The 27092-nt window shown below is 36.9% G+C and overlaps 1 protein-coding gene across 1 annotated transcript in view; it reads right to left on the bottom strand.

The window, feature by feature from the left end:
* Window positions 1–1120: 1120 nt before the first annotated feature.
* SRFBP1 (serum response factor binding protein 1) overlaps window positions 1121–27092 on the bottom strand; it is a 52751-nt gene continuing 26779 nt past the window's right edge. Inside the window, exons 4-8 of the mRNA XM_070742867.1 lie at window positions 12247–12318; window positions 5973–6054; window positions 4686–5409; window positions 3721–3764; window positions 1121–2336 (exon numbers count right to left, since the gene is read on the bottom strand). Coding sequence (XP_070598968.1) covers window positions 2158–2336; window positions 3721–3764; window positions 4686–5409; window positions 5973–6054; window positions 12247–12318 — 1101 coding nt within the window. The 3' untranslated portion in view covers window positions 1121–2157. The remainder of the gene's footprint in view (window positions 2337–3720; window positions 3765–4685; window positions 5410–5972; window positions 6055–12246; window positions 12319–27092) is intronic.

Genomic DNA, 27092 nt, shown 5'->3' on the forward strand with positions numbered 1-27092 from the left:
TGGATGGACACATCTACCCAACCTTCTTCCGGAAGTTATCCACAATTGGTCAATTCTGCCTCAATGCTATACCTGAGCTTGCAAACTGAGGGATCCAGATAATTTGTTTCCTGTGGGTTTCTCTGAACCTGCAGCACAACTATCTTCTTAATAGGAGACAGGATGAAGGTTATTCAGTATAATCAGGTCTAACAATGGTATTTTGGGGAGGGAGAGGACCACCTCATTTTTCAGTGTTTTGTGGGACTACTTTTTGGATGCAACTACACGTCAATTATCTCATAATGATTTCTAGAGCCCAACTTGAGAGGCAGGATGCAGTGGAAAAAGCATCTTTGAAAGCCACCAGAGTATTCCAGACAACCATAGGTATTCTACCACCCATTCTAGAATTCTTGATCAATACACAAATATTATTCTGTAGAAACAGCAGCCAAAATCCTAGGCCTTTACAAATTAAGGCTGGGAATTGGGGTAGAATACAGAATGTGGAATAGAAAGAAAACCATGTTCCCCTTCATTATTTATTTAATTAATTAATTTGAGTTGATTTTATTTTATTGCCGCGCCTCTCCACAGACTCGGGGCGGCTAACAATAGCAATAAAACAGCATATAATAATCCAATAATAAAATAGTTAAAAACCCTTATAAAACCAAACAGACGTACAGACATACCATGCATAAAATTGTAAAGGCCTAGGAGGAAAGAGTATCTCAATTCCTCCATGCCTGGCAGCAGAGGTGGGTTTTAAGCAGCTTACGAAAGGCAAGGAAAGTGGGGGCAATCTCTGGGGGGAGTTGGTTTCAGAGGGCCATGGTGGTAAAATAGCTACAGCTCTGAATGGAGACTACCTTGCAGGCACAAACCAAACCAGCAATATAGGCCCAGCTCACCTCAGCTTCTAGGAGCCATAGTGGTTGGCTGTGAAAATCTTCAGCTCCCCAAAGTGCCCTATTGCTGCTACTCAAGACTCCTTAGTGTTACTCCCTAATCTTCTATAGCCATCTCCACCAGCAAAGGCACACAATGGCCTTCTCCAGTGGTGTAAACAACTTGTTGTATTATGCCCCCTGTTGCCAAATGGCTCATTAGTACAAAATAAAGACAGACCCAATTCTACAGCATTAGTGCCAATTTATGGCACAAGTGCATCATTTTAATAATCTGCAAATTATACATAGCATACAGCATTTTCAAATTTGTTTCACATAATAAAATATATTCTGATAACTGGTTTACATTGAATATTTTACTTAATATAAAAGAAAACAGTATAATAGATAACTGAATAAATAATGCCCAATTTAAGAAAATAAAAGAATAAAGGTTACAATACAGGAATACTTTCTAAATATATTTCAAATAATGTAAACCAGTGATCTAACCTTTAGGATTACCTCCTCCTTTAATAGCTGTGTAATAATTAAGTATTCCTTAATATCTATTTTTCCCAAAATAAAAACTATGCTGAAAATAAGCCCTAGCATATTTTTACACATGTGCGTAATATAAGACCTACCCCCCCGAAAAGAAGCCATACTTAGGAGCCTGTGCAACCGCCTGGCCACCCATTTTGTCTGGCTGCTTGCGATGCTGTGGCTACAAGGTGGGGTGGGGGAGGCTGAGCTACCCCATGTGCCCCACAGCATTCTACCTCAGGGCCCCCACAGCCTGGCCATCTATGCCCCGAAACTTGTCTCATGGCTGCAGCAACCTTGCAATCAAAATCAACCTTGCAGTTGGAATTAGCGTTTAAATGCTATAATGAAGGTTGAATAAAAACTCATTTTCTTCTTACTTCTAATTCAGCTATTTGGAGCTTCCTCCTTCTCTTGATTAACAAATATCTTACAGATCATCAGAATATTCTCTGTGAAGATTTCTACATGTGGTGACAGACCAGAATCAATCCACTAATCTTTTTATACAAGATCTCTAAGGTAAACAAAAAATACATTTTCTAAAACTATTTTTAACAAAAGTGCCAATGTCAAAACAGGAATCTTGTGCAGTGAAAATTTATTTTTGCTCAAAGTAATTTTTTTAGCTTATATCACTTTACAGACATACTACAGAATTGTCAATATGCAACACTGCAATAAAACAAAACAAAACAAAAAACAAAACTGTGATGCTATCTTTAAAAAGAAAAATCTAATCTTCAAATTTAATTTTCTTCCCTTGGAATGCTGTAATTTGAGATGTTTGCTCTCGAATTCTTCTTCTTGCTTCCCATGATGGATGAAGGGATTGCTGAGGAGGGTTCCTCCCAATAGTATGTCTCACTGCCGAACTTTTAGTCATCCGTTTTTGCGGGAGAGTTCTTTTAATAGCTGTCCAAAAATTAACAAAAAAAAAAATTATAAGTAACTTAATCAATCAGTTATGCACTCAACCTTAGTTGCATAACAATTCCAAAATTTAGAAGGGTTTTATCCTTGGAGAAATTCAAGGTTGTTTCCAACAAGCTTTATATTGTAAGGAGATTCTGAAGGATCCCCTTTGAATAGAGATTGCTAATGTGGTGGAGAAAAAAATTGAAACAATGAAACACATTATTTTACACCAGTAGTGTTCAAATGTCCTAATTTCAAGACTTGTGGACTTCGACTCTCAAAATTCTCCAGCCACCATAGGTCTTATACTGTCCTCCCTACACAGACACTCATCAAATATTATATTATCATCTCCATTCTTTACTTAATATCTTGGCTGTTCAGATTTCTTTTATCAGAAAAATCTGATTATTTTTCAGAAAATAATTGTTATTGTCAGAAAAATATGATTTGATTATGGCTGAGTACTGTTACATAATTTGTACAGTATGACATTTTTTTCTGAGTCTTCTTAGACATTTCAGAACTTTTTTTTACACTAATTGTTCGTTCCTTCATTCATTTTGTGAAAAAATGCACAAGACAGCAGGTATTGGTATAAACATAAACATAAGCAAAATAGGTACAGGTAAATTAGGACAATAAAACAGTAAGATGGGCGACAGGCACAATGGTGCCCTTATGCACACCCCTTTACAGACCTCTTAGGTGTGGGGTGAGGTTCACTGTAGACAGTTTTTAAGGTTAAGGCTTTTGGGGTTTGGGGAAGAAATCAGTGTCAGATAGTGCATTCCAGATATTGATCACTCCAATGCTAAAGTCGTATTTTTTGCAATCGAGTTTGGAGTGGTTTATAGTGAGTTTGAATCTATTGTGTGCTCGTATATTATTGTGTTGAAGGTGAAATATTCATTGACAGGTAGGACATTGTGGTAAATGATTTTATGAACTACATTTATATCATAACAAGGGCAATATAGTTCTAAGCTATATTTCAATTCTGGCAGAAAAAGGTTGCACACAGAGAAGTGGAGGATTCTTCTTGTGAAATATTTCTTATGGCCAAATAAAATGGATTGATTGACTGAAAGTATAAGTAACTTCCCACATACTACAGATTATGCTGTATTAGAAACTGATGGTAAACCACAGTCATATTTATTAAGTAGAAACAACTTTAATATTGTTAAACATATCCCAGTTTTTAGACTATTAAACATACCAATAATTCAAAACCCATGATTGATAAAAACATTAATGCAAAGCTAGATTTAATTGTCCACGAGTCTAAACAAATGCCAAGAATATTAGTTAGTTTATAGTTATAGTTTATTAGATTTGTATGCCGCCCCTCTCCGGAGTATTTAGTATTCTCACTTACTTTTCATCTCTCTCATCTCTCTCATATAATGGCCTCTAATATTCCTAAAATAAAAAATACAAAAGTTAACAGTGAAAAAGACAATAGTTTCAAGCGAAGAACAACACACTGCTAGTGAATAATTAAAAAAGGAATTTAATGTACATACATAAATGTATAAATTATTTACACAAGTGTATTTACATAGCCAAGCTAAGTCAAGTATGACTTAATTTCTATTATTAATCTAGATTGTTCTTAATGTATTAATGGATACTGATAAGATTTAGTTTCTCTGAATAACATTCAATATGAAAACTGACTCAATAACTACCATGATTCCCCCAAAATAAGACCTTGCCTTTTTTGGGGGGGGGATACCCTGCAAGAAGCGCTTGGCCTTATTGCCATCCATTCAAAAGCCCGATTAGGCTTATTATCAGGGGATGTCTTGTTTTTTGAGAAACAGGGTAGGAAGGGATCAAGTGAGGCAGATAGTATGGGAAATACATAGCCTGGCCTACAGTTTTATTTTATTATGTGGGGAAAACATAGAACACCAAAACACAACCCCAGGCAGAGCTATTTTACCTTGAAATATGCAGCATATAAATTACAGGCATGCATTTAATGACATGTTTCTTTGATAGTAGTTCCTTAATGCTATGTTTATTGGGCCTGTCTTCCCCACTATAATGTTCCTTCTGTTTCCTCTCTGGAGACTGGGTACACAAACTCAGTCCCAATGAAAATAAAGGAATTTTACTTTTGTCCCAAGGGCATAATTCGATTTTTCTACATGCTAAGTTGAAGAGATGGGAGAACCTCTAGGTCCTGCATTTGATTCTCAAGATTGAGGAGGGTAGTATTCTCTTCCATTTCATTATCAGAAAAATCTAAGTTGTTTTTACACCACTGTTTGAACGTTTTTGAAGAGTTTCAAGAAATCACTGATCAGATTTTCAGTGCAAAAAAATTGTTCCTACCTTCTCGCATATATAACTTCTTCGGTATTGGACAATGAATGGCAAAACACAGATTCTGGCTTCACTGCTTTTGAACTCTGGTTGCCGTCTTTTGACTTTGGGTCTAATACCATGTCACACTGTGGATCCTTGGGATTTTTTTGTGGCATAGTTTTACATTTTTGTTTTGTAGGGAGTGAAGCATTAGCCACTTTCCTTTTTTTCATTTTCTTTACTTTGCCAATGAAGAAATCATCATTGTTACTTTCATCACTGCTGGAAGACTGATTATAGAACCTCTCTTCTGTACTGTCATCAAAACATTCCTGCTTTCCACTCTCCTTACTTTTGTCCACATCGTCATCAGAGTTACCTTCTGTCTTGTTTACAACCTCATTCAAACGTACTTTTTCTTGGGAATAGTCAGAGTTTCCAATTTGATCCTGATGAATTAATTTGTCATTTTCTGTGTCAGGCACAGCAGAAGAGTATGAGGCACATTTATTCATATTATCTGCCATTTTCTCTATTCCACTCTCAAACATACGTTTTTCCTGCCTATCAATTTGTGTTTTTTTGATTGCCTTTGTTTTATCTTGAGATTCAGCTTGTTGAAGTATTTTACTACTAACAGAATGCTGGGTCTCCCCAGGATCTTTATCAAGCTGCTCTTCCAGTTGTTGTTCCGTTGAAGAAATAGCTGTAGCTGGCTTCTGTCTTGCATTTTTAAAGTCTTCCACTGCAGCTAAGAAAAAGAAACTCGGGCTTGATTAAAAAGGTAAATAGCAACAACTTGTATATAATACAGAAATGGTAAATAAGTTATAAAACAACCCTACAAGTTTAAGTAGTTTACAGCTCTCCAAAATCTTTATTTAACGAACTACATGACTTTTGTGTACTAATTGTGTTACTTTCACAGCATTACTAGGAATGTTAGAATCCTTGGTTCTTTTCATTAGTTTTTAATTTCACAAGGAAGAGTAAGAATATTAATTAAAAGTTTTGTTGCTTATCAATCTCCTACTAGAAGATATACTTGCAACATTAGGCATGACTTAGGGCAGCATTATTTGTACACAAAAACACTGCAACTATTTGGATTATTTGAAGTTGGAGCATCGATTATATTTCAAGGTGATTCTGGAGTTCTTCCCCTTTCCTACAAGTGAACAGAATGAAAAAATATTTAAACTTGCATGGCAAGTTCTTCGGAGGTTAACAACATGTAGGAAAAATTGCTGTAAGAGACCTGCAAATTTAGAAAACAATCTTGTACACATATAAGTTGGAGTGAATTCTGCCTACCTTTAATATTAGTAATTTTGGTCTTCAGTGATGGATGAGATGCCAATCTAGCAATTGCTCTTTCTCTTGCTGTAGAATTGGGCTATACAGTATTAGGAAAATTAAAAAATAGGAAAAACTGAAATAAGAGAATTAGACTTAAATATTGGAAGCCAGATAGCAAAGGTAAGAAATGGTGGTAGCACCATATAATGATATAACACAAAACGTAGTTATTGTTCTTAGTTTAAACATAGAATTTCATTTTATAGAGTGATGTATTATGAGAAGTTTTCTCTATTTCAGATATATATAGAATCTCTATTAGTTATACAGTACTGTATTAAGATTCAGATAAAAGATATTTTGTTAATGTTCACATTAATGTAATGTAAGATTTTACAGTAAGGTGGAGAAAAAGGTTTTTTATTTAGAGGTTTAATAATTGATAACATTGTATAAACTTTACAGAATTTTTTAAGATGGGGAAAAAGACATAAGAGCGTCCACTGAATGATAATAAGAACAAGAAAAGTTTTACATATATTTTATTATAAGCATTGTTATGGTGTTTGTAATTATGTATTGTTTTATTTTATGGTGGAGAAAAATAAAAAATGTATACTCCCCCCCAAAATATATGTTAAATTAGAACACAGAAACAAAACAGAAAAGTACACAAAGAGGTATTCTGCAAGAATACTCCTTGAAACAAGGGTCGTATTGCAAAGATCAACATTATATTAATGAATTTTTCAATCCCAAATTAGAGCTGTCACTTTGCTTAAGAACTGCCTATATGTTATTCAAATTGGTAGAATATCAATTCAACCAAAAGCTGGTATTTGCTCCTTGGAGTCTCAGATTCTCTTAGAGATTTTTGTGGTGGAATGTCTGGTATCAAAAGAGAGAAATAATGTGCATTTTGCCTTTGTTAAAACACCTTAATTTTCCCCAAAGCATTCAAGCTACATTGTCATTTAATACATGTAAGTTTAAACACCTAAGAATTTACTGCTTGACATTTTATTGATTAAATAAATTGAACTGAATTGAACAGTCCTTGATTTTATATGATTTTTCTTTTCCACACCTTAGAATTTAGCCAGTCTAAATTGCAATTCTTTGAAAGGATGTTGTAGTTTTTCCAAAGCGAATTACAGGAAATGGGTTATGCTCCATATTTGATAAATGAAATCAATGTTGCATCATTGGAGAACCCAGAATATTTAGAATCTCAACCAGAGAATTAAATTTCTACCATTCCTTCATTAAGCATGAGTTCTAAGTCCAGAAGAGCCACAAACTGAGCATCAGTTCTATCCAGAAAAGCGCATTTACATTCAGAACTAAATACAGAATTCTTAGTACCAGAACAATCAGGAGTAGGCAGCCTGATCCTCTCCATCCAGATCTGAACAACTTCTATGTGTTTGTATTTCAATGACTGACCCAAATGTGAGACATACAGCTGGGTATCATTAGTATACATATGATTCCTGACTACCCTAGTGTCTTCATTAGTGACAAAAGCACTGGCAGTTTACACCCCAACCAGCACTGAATACAACTAGTTAGGGAGGAAGGAGAATTGTTACACCATCATGCCTCCCACTCTTAATCTCCAGAATCAATTCAGAAAGAAAACATTATCTATGGTATAAAAAACCCACTGGTTTTAGTTATTTAGTATATGGCGGTATTACATCAGCCAGGTGATGACAATACTAATGCAAAATAGTAGTTTTGGCTGCCAAAGACTGCTAATCCTATTTGGCTCATCATACTTGAATGCTTTCCAAGGTGCACTACATGGGGTGAGCTAGCTCTGCACCAGTAAGATGAATGGCTTTCCTGAAGTATTATCTGATCTCTTTCCCTCCACTGAAACTACCTCACAAATGGGCTTTGCAACCAGCACCAACAAGATTCTAACTATCCACATGAAACACCAGCTCGTCTCCCCACCGACATGGTAGTTATTTATCTACTCACATATAACATGCTTCCTAACTGCTAGGCAGGCAGAAGCTGAGAAGAACGACAGGAGCTCACATCACCATGCAGTGCTAGGACTCAAAACTACTGGAAAAAACACTATCTCCAGCATCATTAAGCCACTGAGCCACTATCTTTATCCTGGCACTGTCCAGAAGTCAAATACAAATGTGAAGTGTTTTTGTTCTATGTCCCTGCCTGAAACTCAACTGAAAAGAACCCTGACATCTGCTCAACAATATTGCCACAACAGAGAAAAGCTCCTTGAAATAATTTCTTTATATTAGCTATTCTTACTAGGGGTCACAAAGATTTTGTGCTGCATGGATTTTGTCCATGTCTGGTGTTAAAGAAATATTTTCTAACCCTATGCATGCACCAAAGAATAATAATTGCTCACAAGCTAAGCATTGTCTAATATAGCTCTTGGGTCTCCGATTATTCTTATAGGCTGCAGTAACAGAATCTTCAAAGGCTAATTATGTTTTCCCTTCTCTCTCCTCTTTTATGGCCAGGGAATTAAGGTGCAATCAATCTGATTTTCTTTCTAATGCCTTCATTTTCTTGGTTTAAAACATATTCTTGTAACTGTCTCTGCAGAGTTTCTTCAAGGCCACCACCAGCTGTCCATAGTGCCCGAGCAGGATATATAAAATGGGGAAATTTCTCCTACTTGGGCAAGTTGACGTGGACATCCTGCAGGTTATGTCAAGGGAAATATTCATGCAGCTTCATTAAAAGGTTTATGCAGATGAGATGTTCATCAACAGAATTGACACAGGGAATATGAGCTTATGATCATAGTATAACCTAAGACTGTAAGTAAACAAAATACTAAAATTAAGTATTCTTCCATTTAAATAGTAATCTAAGACAGGAATATTTATAACTAACTTTTTCTTCAACTAGTTTTGCTAAAAGATATATTCTTTGGCATGAGGGGAGATACTAATTAGGCAAAAATAATTCTACTGCTCTGAAAATATTTAAGAGCACAGTTCAAATATACACATTTACTGAGGATCAGAAGATTTATTCATGTACCTTACTGGAACAGAATTAGTCATAGCAGGCAAATTTTACACTTCCATGTAACGTTCTCTCATCACCAATGTTCCCAAAGTAATCACAGCTATTTCTGTTTAAAGTTCACATCTGTTTGCCATGGAAATTTATCAGGAAACTGTGGTTTTATACATCCACAGTTGTTTCCATTTCAGCCAAGATCAAAGAGCTAGTTTAAATCTGTTAATACATATCTCTAAAATACTAATCTTGTTAGAACATAACAGCATAAGAACATAAGAAGAGCCATGCTGAATTGGGTCAAAGCCCATCGAGTTCAGCATTCTGTGTCACACAGTGGCTCACCAATTGTACATGGGGAACTTTAGCAGAAAGAGAAGGCAAAACCCTCCCTTTCCCTTGACCTCCAACAAATGGTACTCAAGGGAATCCTGCTTGCCGCAACCAACATAGAGGCAGCACTTGGACATCCGTTTCAATAACCACCAATACACTTAGCATCCATGAATCTGTCTAATCCTGCCTTGAAGCTATCCAGGCTGACAGCTGTTATGACCTCTTCTGGAAGTGAATTCCATAAACCAATGACCTTCTGGGTGAATAAATATTTCCCTTTATCTGTCCTCACTTTCTTACCTATGAGCTTTAGGTAGTGCCCCCTCGCCCTAGTATTGTGTGATAGAGAATTTTTTTTCTCTATCCACCTTTTCTATCCCATGCATGATTTTATAAACTTCGATCAAGTCACCTCTTAAACGCCATCTTTCAAGGCTGAAAAGACCAAGGCGTTGCAACCTGGTTTCATAACGGAGGTCCTCCATTTCCTTGATCATTCTTGTTGCCCTTTTTTGCACCCTTTCCAGTTGTAGTTGAGGAAAAAAGAATATTTAGATATTATTACTCTGGCATCCAAGGAACTCTGAGTAGCATTGGGAGCTGGCTGGGAGTGTAAGTCCACATATCTTAAAGTTGACAAGTTTGAAAAACACTAAGATAACTAAGCAATGATACTTCCCTAAAAATATGCAGAATTGAAAGCACCAGCAAAAAAACAAAACAAAACCAAGTGCCCTACTGAAATCTCTACCTTTATACTGCAAGCATTTTAGATGCAAAAATATAAGTAAAGAGCAAATCTCACACCTGTAATAGAATTCCACGTTCATATAATATGTACAATATCAAAGGTTACATGAATTCAGTAAGAGTTGGTAAGCCACAAAGACTTCACTATTTATTTATTTATTCATTTAATGGCCTCGGGACTACACATACATTCTTTTAAATAGAAGAATGTAAAGAGTTTATTTAAGTAATCATGTGTTTGGTTATTAATGCATTAAGAAATGCCAACATTTTTCAAAGCATTTGAAAAATAACAAAATAACATTTTCAAAGTTAAGAGTCTTAATCCATCAAAACAGTACTGGTTTGTGAAACTGCATTCCTACATTTCTGAAATCACTTGACAAACAGTTAGCTTTAATGCTCATTGAAAAAATGCATTAAGATTGAATGTACTGTGACACATTTTGTTTTTAAACAAATGTCCTGATTGAATCTCATAATTTAATATAAATACCTATCAGCCTATATACAGGTATGAAAGCAAGATGTTTAATATGGGTCCTAAATAACTGCCACAATCAATCAATCAATCAATCAATCAATCAATCAATCAATCAATCTCTAAGGACAAGATTACCTTTAGATTTGGTAGGAAAATTCTTAATTTTACAGCAACCCTACTGTAATCTTTATGGTGGAAAAGTGACCAAATACAGTCTTGGTAGATGTTCAATATAAAAATCTGCACAACTAATGTTCTCTTTTTATTGCTAAATGTATTCCCAAACCACTGTCAAGAGTTAAAAATAATTTATACTTTCCATTCTGCTTGGATAATTAAAGGTGAAATATTTACATATGAAGAAAAATCAAAGTATAAATATATTGACTGAATCTGGAGTTTTGATATCAAGACCTTACAGATATGTTCAAAAACAATCATGCAACTTCTTCAATTTTATATTAGTAACAAAACTTGTTTGTTACTATCAATGTTGTTATTATAAATAAAAACTATACAATATATCCAAGCTCCCATATTTTGTTCAATGGAATATATACTGTTGCTTTGCTGGAACTAGGGCTTATACCATTGGCTGATACATAGTGCTACAGCCATCCTTACTTATCTTTTAGACTCACTCACTACATGTAACTGGCTTTGTTTCTGTTTGACTAAAGAAAAAAAGAAGGAAGAAAAGAAAGATGAAATAAACAGAAATTTGGGAATATCAAGATCTCTGATCAAACACTGAGTCGTGCGCTGATGACACAAACATAATGAAACATAATTGTTGTTCCCACTCTTTACAATAGATTATTTCAGAACAATAAAAAACCTTATAGTCCACCTTTACTAATTGTCTCATTTGCCAACCATTCAAAATTATGATAGTGAAAACTAAAACGTTGTGACCAATTTTCACATTTGTGAACGCATCTTGTCATAAGCATTTTGAGGTCATGTGATCCCTATTTGATACTTCCCAACAAAGATACTTTGCAACAAACAAAGTTAATGAAGAACACAGAAGTATAATCACAAGTTGCAGTCCCATGTTTTGTTTAATGAGTAAATGGGAAGTGACATAAACTTGTTGGAATCATGTGATTTTTTGCTTAGTGACTGCAGGACTTAGCAAAAGTTACTAATCCCAACTGTGGTTGCTGTACCTGTATTCAAATGTTTTCTGTGCTTTTAATTTAAGTTCAAGACAATTAATTAATTTTTCCCATTTATCAGGATACAACATGTAAAATAAAAGTAAAGTTGGGAAAGTTTTAAAAAATATTGATATTCATTAAACTTATTATTCCCAATTCTATAGGGCCTAGTTTTCCCCGTGATCGTCAAAAGCTGGAAGCATTGACAACCCCTTTGTCAACTATTATATAAAGAACTACTCTTAAACACCTAATTATCCCTTTTTATATTTTGCAGAGTTCTGAAAAATGTAAGAGACTCTTAATTATGATTAGAAATCCTGTGACAGATATCATATCAAAACTTGCCATGATTTTGATCACCCAACAATGCATACCATTGTGACACTACATGCCCCTGAAAATGTTCCATATGATGCATTGATGCTTCACCACTTATTTAAGAGGGAGGTAAACATTTCTGCTTGTGTTAATATATTAAGGGTAGAAAGAGACTTTCCAAACTAAATACTTTTAAGAAAAATTGAAAGCATCATACCTTTTTACTGATAATCTCAAAATCAATTTCTTTTCCAAGTGCTGATTTGGTAACCTGATCAAGTTTTATTTCCTAGAAAATATAACAGAACTAGTTATTTCTTCCATGCATTTCTGTGAGCAGTTTCAGTGCAAGAAACAAGCAACACAAACATTAATGTTTTTTGTATTTTCTGTTCAGGGGGAGCAGTCAATAGAGTACAGTGATCCCTCGATTAGCACGGTCTCGATTAGCGCGAAACGCTGCAACGCGGTTTTTCAAAAAATATTAATTAAAAAAATAAAATATTAAAAAATAAGTCCACGCTAGTTCTCTCTCTCTTTCTCTCCCTGTTGCCGGCGTGGTATATGAGAGAGAAAGAGAGAGGCAGAGGTCGGGCGCATTACCGGGAGGTGGAGGTGGCGTGGGGACGCTGGGTGCCGGGGACACCGAGGAGGGGGTGGACGTGGCCTCTCAGCTGCAGAGGCGGAGGCAATGGCGGAGTCCGGCGCTGGGGCCATGCGGGGCCGCTCATCCAGGGGGGCGTGGACTGGCAAGTCGCCCTCCTTTCTCTTTCTTTCTCTCTCTTATACCACACCGGTAACAGGGAGAGAAAGAGAGAGAGCACCTTGCCGGTCCACGCCCCCCTAGATGAGCGGCTCCACATGGGCCCAGCGCTGCCCAGGCAAAGGGGAAACCCCAAGATCGCTTGCCGCTTGCCGTTTTGCAGCGAAGGAGGCGAAGCAAGGCTCCAAGCTGCAATACGGCAAGCGGCAAGCGGCAAGCGATCTTGGGGTTTCCCCTTTGCCTGGGCGGCGGGAAGACCAAGGGAAGGTTCCTTCAGCCGCCCAACACCTGATCCGCTCCGCAGCGCGGCAGCAGCGAGGAGCCGAAGATGGGGTTTCCCCTTTGCCTTTATCCCATCTTTGGCTCCTCGCTGCTTCCGCGCTGCGGAGCAGATCAGCTGTTGGGCGGCTGAAGGAACCTTCCCTTGGTCTTCCCCGCCGCCCACACGCAAACTCCACCATCTGCGCATGTGCGACCATGAAAAAAATGGCGCACATGCGCAGATGGTGGTTTTTACTTCCGCATCCAGTATAACGCGGAAATCGGTTAGCGCGGGAGGTCTTGGAACGTAACCCCCGCGCTAACCGAGAGATCACTGTAATTAGTTAAGGATAAGTATAGCAAAAAAAAAAAAAAAAACCCCAAGTAAAAAATTATTAAAGCAAAAGAAAAAACCACCCAAAGCCCCCAAAATATAATTATTTGTTTCAATTACTTATATCCTAACTTTTCAAACTAACAACCCTCAGAAATTCAAATAATGCAAATCATTGCAAATAAAATACAGACCGGTATTACACTCAAAAAAATCTGAGGTCCTTTCTTGTAGAATGATAATAGCCAGAGAATAAAATTGGCCCAGGTGAAACAGGATTCAAGAATAGAGCCTGCCTAGTTTAGTGCAACTAGTAAAAATAAACACATTACTGTGCTTTTTTATAAAGTACAGATGAAACTCAAAAAATCAGAATGTCATGCAAAAAGTTCATTTATTTCAGTAATACAACTTAAAAGATGAAATGTAATATATGAGACTCATTTCATGCAATGCAAGTTAGTTCAAGCCGTGATTTGTCATGATTGTTATTATTAATGGGTACAGCTCATGAAAACCCCAAATCTACCATCTCAGAAAATTAGAATATTACAGTACATGCAATCAATAAAACAAGGATTGTACATAGAAAAATATCGGACCTCTGAAAAGTATAAGCATATGTACACAGTACTTCATTTGGGCCTCTTTTGCAGCAATTACTGCCTCAATGTGGCATGGCGTGGACGCTATCAGCCTGTGGCACTGCTAAGGTGTTATGGAAGACCAGGATGCTTTAGCTCTTCTGCATTGTTCTATCTCATGTCTCTCATCTTTCTCTTAGCAGTGCCCCATAGATTCTCTATGGGATTCAGGTCAGGCGAGTTTGCTGGCCAATCAAGCACAGTAATCCTACAGTCATTGAACCAGGTTTTTGTGCTTTTGGCAATATGGTCAGTTGCCAGGTCCTGCTGGAAAATTGAAGTCAGCATCCCTATAAAGCTCGGCTGTGGAAGGAAGTATGAAGTGCTCCCGGGTAGACAGCTGCATTAATCCTGGACTTAATGAAGCAGTGGACCTACACTAGCAAATGACATGGCTCCCCAAATCCACACAGACGGTGGAAATATTTGCATCTCATTTGCAAACCAAGGACCCAGAGTATGGAGGAGGAATGGAGAAGCACACACAGCAAGATGCTCGAAATCTAGTGTAAAGTTTCCACAGTTTGTGTTGATTTGGGGAGACATGGCATCTGCTGGTGTTGATCCATGGTGCTTCATTAAGTCCACCAGGAGATTTTGGAGCAAAATAGACAGTGTCTTCTGCTAGTTCTTTTGACTAGGGGTCCCTAATCCCCAGGCTGTGGACTATTCAGAATTGGGCTGCATGAGAGGAGGGCCAATTCAATTCAATTTATTAGATTTGTATGCCGCCCCTCTCCGAAGACTTGGGGCGGCTCACAACAATAATAAAAACAGTATAACAATGGAACAAATCTAATAATAAAATATATAAAAACCAATGCATACGCACAAAACCACACCCCAAAGGCTTCTCTTCTCTCATGTAAGTGGAGCTTTGTGTGCATGCACATGTGTACTAGTCCACCTTAAACATCAAGGTTCCTCTCTTCCCCCAAGCCAGGCCACCAAACTGGGGGCCCACTGCGTTTGACTACCTTTCTATAATATCTCCATCTATATTTTTACATTCAGCTCTCGACAGGATTGTTTTTACGGGAAAGCTAATTCTGTGATAATTATGAATTTTATCTGAAAAGGTTTTACAAAATTCTAATAGTTGTTTTTACAGCTTTGCAAACAAAAATATTCTTTCCCAGACTAACAGTATTCCATAAAGTTTATTTAACATATCTTATGGCACATAACTAGAAGTAGGCATAAAGGTTACTGAGTAAACCTGAGTAAACCCAGGTTGTCTTCTGTGTTACAGTTCTCCATCTACAGCTGCTCTTAAATATTCTAGAAGCATGCCATTTGACTTGCAATGTCAGCTATCTCTTCCATGGAATTTTTGAGGCAGTAGAGGACCATTATTAAATCAATATGGAGGAGACCAACTAGGATCATCCATAACATCTTCCTGTCAATCTGCGTAAAGTTTCTTCCTGTACTTTTTCTATGACTGCATTAAATTGTGTTGCTAAATATTAAAACATTTTATTTATTTGCCTTGGGGTCAGAACAAGTGCTTGGAACAACATATATGGAGAGAGGCGGCATACAAATCCAATAAATAAATATACAGGTAAAAGGCATTTTATTTCTAAGAATGCCAGCTGTCAGAAATCTTTGGATCATATTGTGGTACAAAACAGTTGTGATAATAATAATATTTAATATTTAATTTAATATTTAATGGGGGAAAATCCAGTTTTATTATAAAGGGTAAAATCTTTTATTGACTAGAAGGGGTGGAAGCTGGGATTATCCCTTTATACCAATTATTATTTAGTGTTTATTTTAAGGACTTTTTCCTGATTTCAAGTTAAATTTGAGTTTTTAGTTCACAACACTGTATGTAGCATTTTCAACAAGCATTTTTGAATGGCTCAATATGAGTCAGACACTTTTACCACTTCAAAGGGCCAGGAAGCTTTTATACTGAAATGAATCTATGACAAAATAAACTCCATTTCCATCAAAAGGGCAGGAGGTGTTTTTTTTAAGTGAACATTTTGGAGTGATTTAAATATGACTAAAGAATTGGAATCTCCAATAATGTTCTATCAATGGCTCCAACTCTTCAAAATATTAAAATAGTATGAACAGATTTGTGATTAAAGTTGATTAATCAAAATGTTTAATATGAGTTTATTGAACTCAATAAATAACAAATTCAAAAGGAAGGACATCAATGCTTTCTGTTAGAAGTGTAAAATGTGATATTGACCCATACAATACGGTTCTTTGATCATTTGTCATTTTTTTGGGAATTGTATTTTAATGCATTTAAGCAGACATATGGGAGGGGCATGGTAAGCTCGCGGTTAAATGCTGGCTTATCAACCAGAAGGTTAGTAATTCAAGACCCAAACACCATGTGATAAGGTGACCTCCTATCCTTGTTCTAGCTTCTGCCAAGCTAACAGTTTGAAAGTGTGGAAAAACAATGTTAAATAGGTACCACTTCAGTGGCAAGAAAACAGCATTCCCTGTGCCTCAGTGTAGAGTTATGTTGGCCAAATGACAATGGAAGCGACTTCATGCAATGGTAGCCCCCTTAGCTAGGAAAAGGAGCATCACCCCATAGCATCGGACACAATTACACAGGGGAAACCTTTATCTGTGATCACCTTTAAATGTTAAATATGTCTATGTAGTATTAAATTACGGTATGTACCAAATCTTTGGAACTCGTTTATTAAGAATTATGACTATCATGCATGAGGAATGGTAAAAAGAGTAATGTTGAAAAATTAGAAAAGTGGCATTATTCTAGATACTGAAGAATAGCTTTTGGAAATAATTTTTTATCTGTCCTGTAAAAGACAACCTTTCCCACTAATTAAAGGTAGATAATAATAAAGAATGAGGCAATATATTCTACTTTGTCAAACTTGTGATATGATACATTGCAATAATATTTCTCAATATGCTCAATATTAAATATACCTTTCAAGTTGTTCACATACTACTTAGGTTAAAATGTCACTTTTTTGTATGGTAATGAATTGATAAATAGGGAAAAATCAACTATATCAACACCATTTTCAGTTTTTAAAACTCTGCTATACTTTTAATGTTAATGCATTGCAATAAAAAACTAACTTTTTTAAAAAAACAAGTACTTACTGCAGCAAGATATACTTATTAAAACCCAACAGCAATAAGAATCTAGTTACAGCCAGTGAATCACACCAGTTTTCCAAATCTTTTCCAAAAGCAGCAAAAGACTAGATTCTGAATGGTTTTTTTAATGCCTGCCATTTTGCTCAGCTTGCCATTCTGCAGCCCTATAGACATGATCCATCTCCAGTACTATATCAGCAGGCTAGCAAATTTAAAAATAAACCAATGACCCACTTGGAAGTAATGTCCAACATTCACAGAATCTCGGAATTCTCCGGCAATTCCATAAAATTACAACATACAGCTATAAAATGTTTCCAATCTTGAGAAGTTTCCAAATCATGTCCTGATCTTGAAACATCTGAAATGATTATTTCAAAATCAAACTATTTTGAGATGTTTGTATGCAATGCATATATTAAATGCAGTTATTGTTATCCATCTAAGAAATCTAACCGAGAATAGGAATCATGTTCATCTGACCACATTTTACAACTTTTATTCAGACCTCTTTACCAGCAAAAATTGAAAAGATGATGATTTCATGGATATTCTTGTGTCCCTCTAAACCTCCTAATTAACAATCTCTTAATAGGAAGTGGTGTTGGTAGAGCTTTGCAACTTTGTTCAGGTCAATAACTACAGTAAGTCTAGGAGTGGCATGATGGAGGCTCCACTCCAAAAGTAGTATACCGATGCAAATTTTAACTTTATAAGGAGGCAAACCAATGAATAATAGTAAAATAACAACAACCAGCTTAAGGATGCAATGACTCAGGAGGTTGGGAGCACAATGGTTCAGCTGTTAAAGACACCGAACTTGTCAGTTGGAAAGCTGACATCCCGGGCTTAAGACGCAAATGATGCAAAATGGGTTGAATTCCATTACTTGACCTAGCTCCTGATCACCTAGCACAGTGTTGGCGAACCTATGGCACAGGTGCCAAGCGGAGCCATATCTGCTGGTATGCGAGCGGTTGCCCTAACTCAGCTCCAACGTGCATATGTGTGCTGGCCAGCTGATTTTTGGTTCACACAGAGGCTCTTGGGAGGGCATTTTTTGGCTCCCAGAGAGCATTAGGAGGGATGGGGGACGGCATTTTTACTCTCCCCTGGTTCTAGGGAAGTCTTTAGAGCCTGGGGAAGGTGAAATATGAGCCTACTGGGCCCACCAGAAGTTGGAAAACAGTCTGTTTCCAGCCTCCAGAAGGCCACTGGGGGGCAAGGAAAGCTGTTTTCACCCTCCCCAGGCATTGAATTATGGGTGTGGGCACTCACGTATGCGTGATAGTGAGTGTGCACACTTTTTTGGCACCTGAGGAAAAAAAGGTTCGCCATTACTGACCTAGCAGTTTGAAAGCAGTTTGGTGGGAAGGTAACACTTCAACATATATTCATGTTGGCCAAAAACTATGGAAATATCTTCTGACAACACTGGCTTCTTCAGCTAAGAAACAGAAATTAGCACTGACTCCTACAAACAGACACAACTGGCCAGGAGAAACCTTTACCCTTTCTTTTAAAAACAGAAGGAAGTATCTGCTCATAGTTTTAAATATGAAAAATAAATTATATATTGAACTTTCAATTTAGTCTTAGGAGTAAAGTCCACCAAACTCTGTGGGAGCTACATACAGGATCATACTTCATAAATACTGCAAACATGCATTAAGGATTTTACTTAGCATTTAAAAAGTCACCAGGAGAAAATGATGTAATGACATCAGACTAAACTCTAAACTGGAAATTATGATCTGAGCTTCTTAGACCAAATCACTAAAACAACTATTTCAATTATAAGAATCATAATTTAATGTCTTCTCTTTAAAATGCAACCATCAATGAACAAGATAGTAATTTTGTGGTAATGTTAAAAATGGTAGTTCTTCAAAATGATCTTTGCTAGCTACTGCAGGAAGTAATTTGGCTATCAACTTTAGAAAAACTAAATTATGCAAAAGGAAAAAGCTAGATCATAACATTATCCAGTAGGGCAACCAAAGAAGCCAAAATTATAATGTTTCAATGTTCTACTTCCTAAAATACTGCAATTTTGAAAGTCAGCATTTACTTGGGATGGTATCTTCTTTTTTTCATTTGAAGTGCTGTCTTTATCATCTCCTTCAAAATTACAATTAAGATTTATTTATACACAGTCCTGGGGAAGCTTTCCCCCCAATTGCTATTTCTCCATTTTGGCATTCTTCTCATTTCTTTTTCATTTTTTGGGGGGGTGGGGAGTATAAGGATTATTTTTCATCCTAAACTCTGTTCCTCACAGACATTTTTTTCTATCCATCAATGGTATCATCTCTTCACTTGCTTTATCCCAACTAATTCATTAAATAAAAAATAATTTATGACAGAGACCAAAGTGAGGACAGAAATGTGTGTACAGTGTTCCCTCAATTTTCGCGGGTTCGAACTTCGCGAAAAGTCTATACCATGGTTTTTCAAAAATATTAATTAAAAAAATACTTCGCGGGCTTTTTTCCCACCTGATGACATCATATGTCATCGCCAAACTTTTGTCTGCTTTTAATAAATATTTTTTTAATAAACATTAATAAATAAACATGGTGAGTAATAATCTAAATGGTTGCTAAGGGAATGGAAAATTGCAATTTAGGGGTTTAAAGTGTTAATGGAAGGTGTGTGATACTGTTCATAGCCAAAAATAGTGTATTTACTTCCGCATCTCTACTTCGTGGAAATTCGACTTTCGCGGGCGGACTCGGAATGCATCCCCCGCGAAAAGCGAAGGAACACTGTATTTGTCTGTGTGTCTGTGTTTGTGTACACACAAACATACCCCAAATAATCTTGGCTACTTATTGATGGATTTAAATATTGATTCAATATAGTGAAAATTATAGGGACCTTATAATAGAACACAATGTAAATAAACAAAAATGCAATATCATGCACATATAATGTACTGCTCAAAAATATAAAGGGAACACTTAAACAACACAATATTTAATTCCAAGTAAATCAAACTTCTGTGAAATCAAACTGTCCACTTAGGAAGCAACACTGATTGACAATCAATTTCACATGTTGTTAGCACATTCAACTTTGTACAGAACAAAGTATTCAATGAGAATATTTCATTCATCCAGTTCTAGGATGTGTTCTTTGAGTGTTCCCTTTACTTTTTTGAGCAGTGTATATACATAAATACACACAAATACTGGAAGAAAGGGAAAAAAAGTTCATCCAGCAGGGCAGTCACTCAATATTTGGGAAAAAAAGATCTTCAGATCAGGCAGGCATGAGTTGGAGTATCTTCCTTCAAAAGACAGGAAGATTTGATAAACTGTATTTACTACTTTTAATTTATTCCTTTAATTTCCACACCCGACAGCCTAAATATGATTGACTTCTAGAAACTTAAAGCTAACCAATGTTCAGGAGATAAAACCTTTTAAAATATAAATAAGAAAAGAGAAGTGGATGCTACAGTTAAACATGTTTAAGGATAAAAGAAAAAAAACCAACTGAAATCTGTTGTGGTAAAACTAAAATTAGTAGATAACTTTAAAATAAATATCAAGTCTTAATAAGGCAAATAAATATTGGAGCCAGATCTGTTATAATGCAGAAGAGTCTTAAAATGATTAAAAAACTGAAAACTGAAGTTTTTCTTTCGGTATTATTGGGTGATGGACTGGAAAAAAGATTTGGAGCTTTGTTATTGTATATGTTAAGCGCAGAAATGGAAAGATGCGTCTATTACCACAACAGAAGAATGGATGGAAAAAGTGATGGAACTAGGAAAGATGGCAAAATTGACTATTTTAATTAGTGAAAGAATATGTTCAGCTTTCTTTCTATCTGGAAACTTTTTCTGGAATTTGTGATTGAAACAGAAAAAGATGATATCTTGACTTTGGGTTTTGTTGATTAATTTGCTGATATAAAAAAGGCTACTAATTATTAAGTTGGTAAAGTTGAAGCTATAATTCTATTTTGTACTTTACTGAGCTGTCTATCTATCTATCTAGAAACATAGAAACATAGAAATCTGACGGCAGAAAAAGACCTCCTGGTCCATCTAGTCTGCCCTTATACTATTTTCTGTATTTTATCTTAGGATGGATATATGTTTATCCCAGGCATGTTTAATCTATCTATCTATCTATCTATCTATCTATCTATCTATCTATCTATCTATCTATCTATCTATCTATCTATCTAACTAACTAACTAACTAACTAACTAACTAACTAACTACACACACAGTGTTTTTTTCCCAAAATAAGGCCTCCTCCAAAAATAAGCCCTCTCCTGAAAAATAAGCCCTTCTCTAAAAATACAATTTCCTCTAGTTAAGGTTAGGGAGATAAAGCTGGAAATCAGGTAAGATGGTAAGAGGAGCCCCATCTTGCTCCACGCACCCCCAAAATAATAAGATCCGCCTGAAAATAAGGCCAAATGCTTGTTTTGGGGTTCAAAAAATGTAAGACAGGGTCTTATCTTTCTTGAAAGATGGTATATTTGTGTGTGTATCAGCTTGCGGCTATGATCATATGTGCCTTGTGTCTAATAGTGGTTAACATGAACAGGATATTAAAAAAAATAACCAGTATTTTTGGCTAAAAGTGTTGCTGACAAATATATAGAGTATAGAACTCCAGGAAATATACAGCAAGATTACAGTGCTTCTCAATTATATTTGCATTTTTGTTCCACAATCTTCCTGGCTCATTCTTAGAATTCCATAAGGTTTGGATGTTCCAGCCATAGTTATTTTCCTTATACAGGTAATCCTTGAGTTACAAATGTAATGGAGCATGCCAATTACATTCTTAACCTGAGGATTTGTAAGCGTGAATCACATAATTTGAACGTGATCACTTCTTGTTAATACACGAGGTATCTCAGCGTGGGAAAGACCATGGAGGGCCTAGTACTTCTAATCATACATTTTTGTACATCACAAATATTTTTATAAGTGCATGTCTATATTTGTATGTCACGGAAGATCATCCACCCTTAAATATAAAACACTGTTTGTTTCCAAAATAAGAAATTAATTGCTCACAATTATCTACTCTCTTAAATACAGTGGTACCTCGGTTATCGAACGCTTTGGTTCTTATACATTTTGGATACCGAACAAAATTTTTGGCAAAAATTTGCTTTGGTATCTGAACAAAAATTCGGATACCGAACAGCCACAGAAAAATTTGTTTGTTATCCGAAATGTTATCCGAAATGCCATCTCAGCAGTTGCCGCCGCTCCACCGAATCAACAGGGGCTGGGAACTAATTAAATCCATTTCCATTATTTCCTATGGGATAAATTAATTCGGTACTCAACCAAATCGGTTCTCGACCACACTTCTGGAATGAATTGTGGTCGAGAACCGAGGTACCACTGTATTCATTATTTGGGGTGGTCGAACTGAACTATTTGCAGAACTTTTGCTTATCTAAATACTGTAAATAACCAGAAGAAGGTAAAGTCAAATATATTTATAAATTTCATAAGGTAGTTACTAGAGGTTGAACTTGATTAATAGATTTTAAAAAATAATGTACCTGCAAGTTTGTAGTATTCACTTAATCTAATTCTAGCTGAAAACAGTGATTCTAAATGTTACTTTTAAACTTTTACGTACCATTAATATCAATAGTGCAAAATTCCTTAATTTCAGTTAAAAATAAAGAATATTTATTTCCAAGGGGGATGAGTTCATAGAAAAAATAATTAGTTTACATTTTTTAAATAGTACTTAACAAATACTTTTTAGTTTTTTTTATCATATTCTAGTGTTAAATGTTATATTTTATCTTATGAATATACTCTGAAATAGTTTAAATGATTATCTATGAAGTCTAACTGAGAACATTTAACAGCAGATTCTATTAAAACTATTTTCTAGCACGGTTCATAATGTTCTTTGTTCCTGGTATTTTAATATAAATGCCTCATACAGTTCTGATGAAATAAAGCCTGAAGAAACTATAAACACTTTTCTGTTCCAATAGCTTCAAAAACTCCTGCAAACAATTAACCCAATTTTCCTTTTCCACTTAGCTCATATTATACCATGTCTTTTGTCACAAAAGGGCATTTCTAGATTTTAAATAAGTAATGCTGAATATTTTATAAAAAAATCTTACTAATGGTAATTATTCTTCCTTAATAAAAACATAAAGGGGAAGGGATCTTTCAAACCAACTCACTTTGTTGCAATGCATTTTTAAGAACAAATCTGATATAGTCAAATATAAACTACGTCTTTCGAATGGCAAACTGGGGGTAACAAATATTCAAAAGGCTAGATATTTATCGATGCACTTTAAATAAAGTAGTACTTACTCAATAGCTCTTCATATTCCATGCTACTTGCAACTGACATCATTTTTTGGTATGTACTCATGATTTTGAATGACACTGTCTAATTTAAATAACATTAGAAATGGGGTGTTGGGTTTACCTGATAGACTCCTTCTCATAGGGTGAAGATAGCATCCAGGAATGGGTTGACCTTGTCTGTTCAGCCTGTAAGCCTGAGTCTGTCAAAGTTGCAAAGCTCTGCCTCTCTCGCTAGAATGTCAGCTTTGGCAAAGATTGATAGACAGACTCGCTGAACATCGATTTCCTGGAGTGTGACAGATTTTGGATGTAGCTGGATGCTATCTTCACGTTATGAGAAGGATTGTATCAGGTAATATCAATGCCCCTTCTCTATAGTGGGTAGACCTAGCATCCAGGAATGGGACATACCAAAGCTGTCTGTCCTATGGGAGGGCTAGCTCTGATCCATGGTCTCTCTCTGTGTATGGACTCTTTTTAGAACCCGGCGACCAGAAGCTACCTCTATCAAGGTGAAAACATTCATCTTGTAATGGCATATGAAAGGTGATGGTGAAGAACAAGTGGCCATTCTGCAATTTCCTTGATTGAAACTTGTGTTGACTAGGCCTTCATTCTCTCTACATGGGGCTACCTTTGAAAAGTGTTCGGAAACTTCAGATCGTGCAGAACGCAGCCACAAGACCATCGTGGGGCTTCCAAGATTCGCCCATGTTTCTTCAACACTTCGTGGCTTGCATTGGCTGCCGATCAGTTTCCGGTCACAATTCAAAGTGTTGGTCATGACCTTTAAAGCCCTACATGGCATTGGACCAGATTACCTCCAGAACTGCCTGCTACCGCACGAATCCCAGCGACCTATAAGGTCCCACAGAGTTGGCCTTCTCCGGGTCTCGTTGACTAAACAATGTTGTTTGGTGGGTCGCAGGGGAAGAGCCTTCTCTGTGACGGCCCCAGCCTTCTGGAACCAACTCCCCCCGGAGATTAGAATTGCCCCCACCCTCCCTGTCTTTCGTAAACTACTCAAGGCTCATACCGCCACGCATGGGGGAGTTGAGATATTCCTTCCCCATAGGCCACTACAAGTTATGCATGGTATGTTTGTGTGTATGTTTCGTTTTATAAATAAGGGTTTTTAGTTGTTTTATTATTGGATTGTCACATGTTGTTTTTATCATTGTTGTTAGTCACCTCGAGTCTACAGAGAGGGGTGGCATATAAATCCAATAAATTATTATTATTATTATTATTATTATTATTATTGTTGTTGTTATTGTTGTCGTTGTTGCTGCACTTGCGTCGAATGTGTGAGGTCATGGCAAGGATTGTAGATCATACGCCTTAGCTATGGTGCCTCATAGTCACCTGCCAACAGTGGATGGAGTCACTTTGTGACCCCAAGGAGGTTGGTTAAAAGGAGACAAAAAGGGTCTCAGTCCTCCTCAGTATCGGCATTCTCCTAACATAGATTCGAAGAGCTCTCCGTACATCAAGATTGTGCCATTTCCATTCTAGGGAGTGGGAAGGGTCGGGGGAAAAATTGGGGAGGATGATCTCCTGAACCCTATGGAACCACTAGTTTATTTTTGGTATAAAGGAAGGGTGCAGGCATATAACAACTCTGTATGAGTGGAAAATGCAGAGATCCTTCCTAACTGACAGGACTGCAATCTCAGAAATCTTCCTGATGGAGGTGATTATCACTAGGAATGTCACCTTATAGGTAAGGTGGTGGAAAGAAGCTGATCGCAAAGACTTGTAGGGGGCCCCTGTCAGAGACATTAGAACCTATGACAGGTCGCAAATGAGATACCTGTGAACAACAGGGGCACATAGGTTGGTAGCCCCCTGTATAAACAGTGTATGGTGAGATAGGGACTCCAGCAAGCCACAAGATAGCACAGAGCTGTCTCTACCTCCTGATGGTGTTTGGTGAAAGCCTTTTGTCCAGCCCTTCTTGCAGAAAGTCTAGGAGCTTCGGTATTGATAATTATACAGGGGAGCATCCCACCTGAGAGCCCCAGCTGCAAAATGCCTTCCATATGGCAGCATAAATATGCTTGGTGAAAGGCCTCCTAGAGGCCTGGATGGTCCTGATAACACTGGAGGAAAGATTGTGATACTTCAGAGCACACTGCTCAAGCACTAGTTGGTCAATTGATACCACGGGGTTCTGGATGGACCAATGCCCCCTAGCTGAGTGATGACTTGGTCTGTGGAATCCTCCACAAACAGCAACTTCAACTGGGCAAGAGCGGCACAAGGAGCAGGACCTCTGCCCTCTCCTCCAGAATCTTTCTTATGACTCTTGGGAGGAGAGGCAGTGGGCGGGGAGGGAGGGAGGCATATAGGAGGCGGGCTGGCCAGTTGCAGTAGAGGAAATCAGTCACCTCTGCATCCTGGGTCTTGAATTTTGTAAAGAACCTCAGCAGTTGAGCATTCTCTGGAGTGGCGAAGTGGGCGTGCCATCACTGGAGTCTGAAGGGACAGCGCCAAATCCAACCCCACATTGAAGAATCTCCTGTCGGCGGCTGGTGAATAGCATCCTCAAAAATTTGTGGGGAAGAAAGAACTTCAGTCTCTGAGGTGGGCTCTGCAAAGAGCAGGTTGTTATGGCCCTTTGGAGGGTCTGTCGACACTGAGGGAGCTGTCCCAAGATTAACCATGTTTTTTGCCTTATATAACAGAGACTTAAAGAGGGTTGGTTGATAAAGGTCTCATGGGACTGGAGGGTTGGACGAGATACCCTCGTCATCAGAAAGATCTAAGTCCAAGTGACCGTCCTCATCTGAAATGTCAGACTGAGTACCAGTTGAGCACTCGAGTGAGTACTGTTTCAGGAGCAGATACTGAACCCCCATGACCAGCATATCTGAGACACGTTCTTGTGGATGGGCCACTTTGGAGACCACAGAGGCTGCTCTGCTGAATTGCTTGCGTCCTGCTGCAATGTCTTGCCTAGTGGCTTCGGCAAGCATGGACTGTATGCTTGCAGGATCCAAGGGCCCTTCCAGTGTATTGGGGAGAATGATCATTATATAAAATTATATAAAAAGGAAATTTCAAGCATGTTAAGTATACAATTTCCTCAATATGTATTGTTTTGATGGCTATTCCATAACATTTTAACAAATTCTATAGGCTACAAACTTGAAGAGATTATTTTAATCTATTATTAATTAATCCAGTTAAAATTTTTCAGTTTGAAATATTTGCAAGGATTAGTATGGAAAGCTAAATTAACATTGCTGATCTAATTATGACACAAAATTAAGCATTCATTAATAGGGAAAAAGAACCTTTACTGCAGTTTAATCATAAGGGTAAACCTCAAAGATTATTCTTATATTTTGAGTTATGATACAAATACATTGTATAATTAACAGCTCACTGCTATAAAAATGTTTGCTGAAAGTTTGCCAGACTCTTAATGGCCCATCATGTCTGTGTAAGAGAAATAAAAGACTTGTAGAAACTAATGAATGCCTTAGCTTAGAAGAAAAAAAATGCTATGGTTTCAATCCACTATGTCAGTTGCTGTTTTGTGCATTAGAGCAGTGACACCACCACACAAAAATGTAAGGAGTTGGCAAAAAACAGACTAAGAACTATGATGTCAGCC

The sequence above is a fragment of the Erythrolamprus reginae genome, chromosome 2 (assembly GCF_031021105.1).
Source record: "Erythrolamprus reginae isolate rEryReg1 chromosome 2, rEryReg1.hap1, whole genome shotgun sequence".
Taxonomy (NCBI): Eukaryota; Metazoa; Chordata; class Lepidosauria; order Squamata; family Dipsadidae; genus Erythrolamprus; species Erythrolamprus reginae.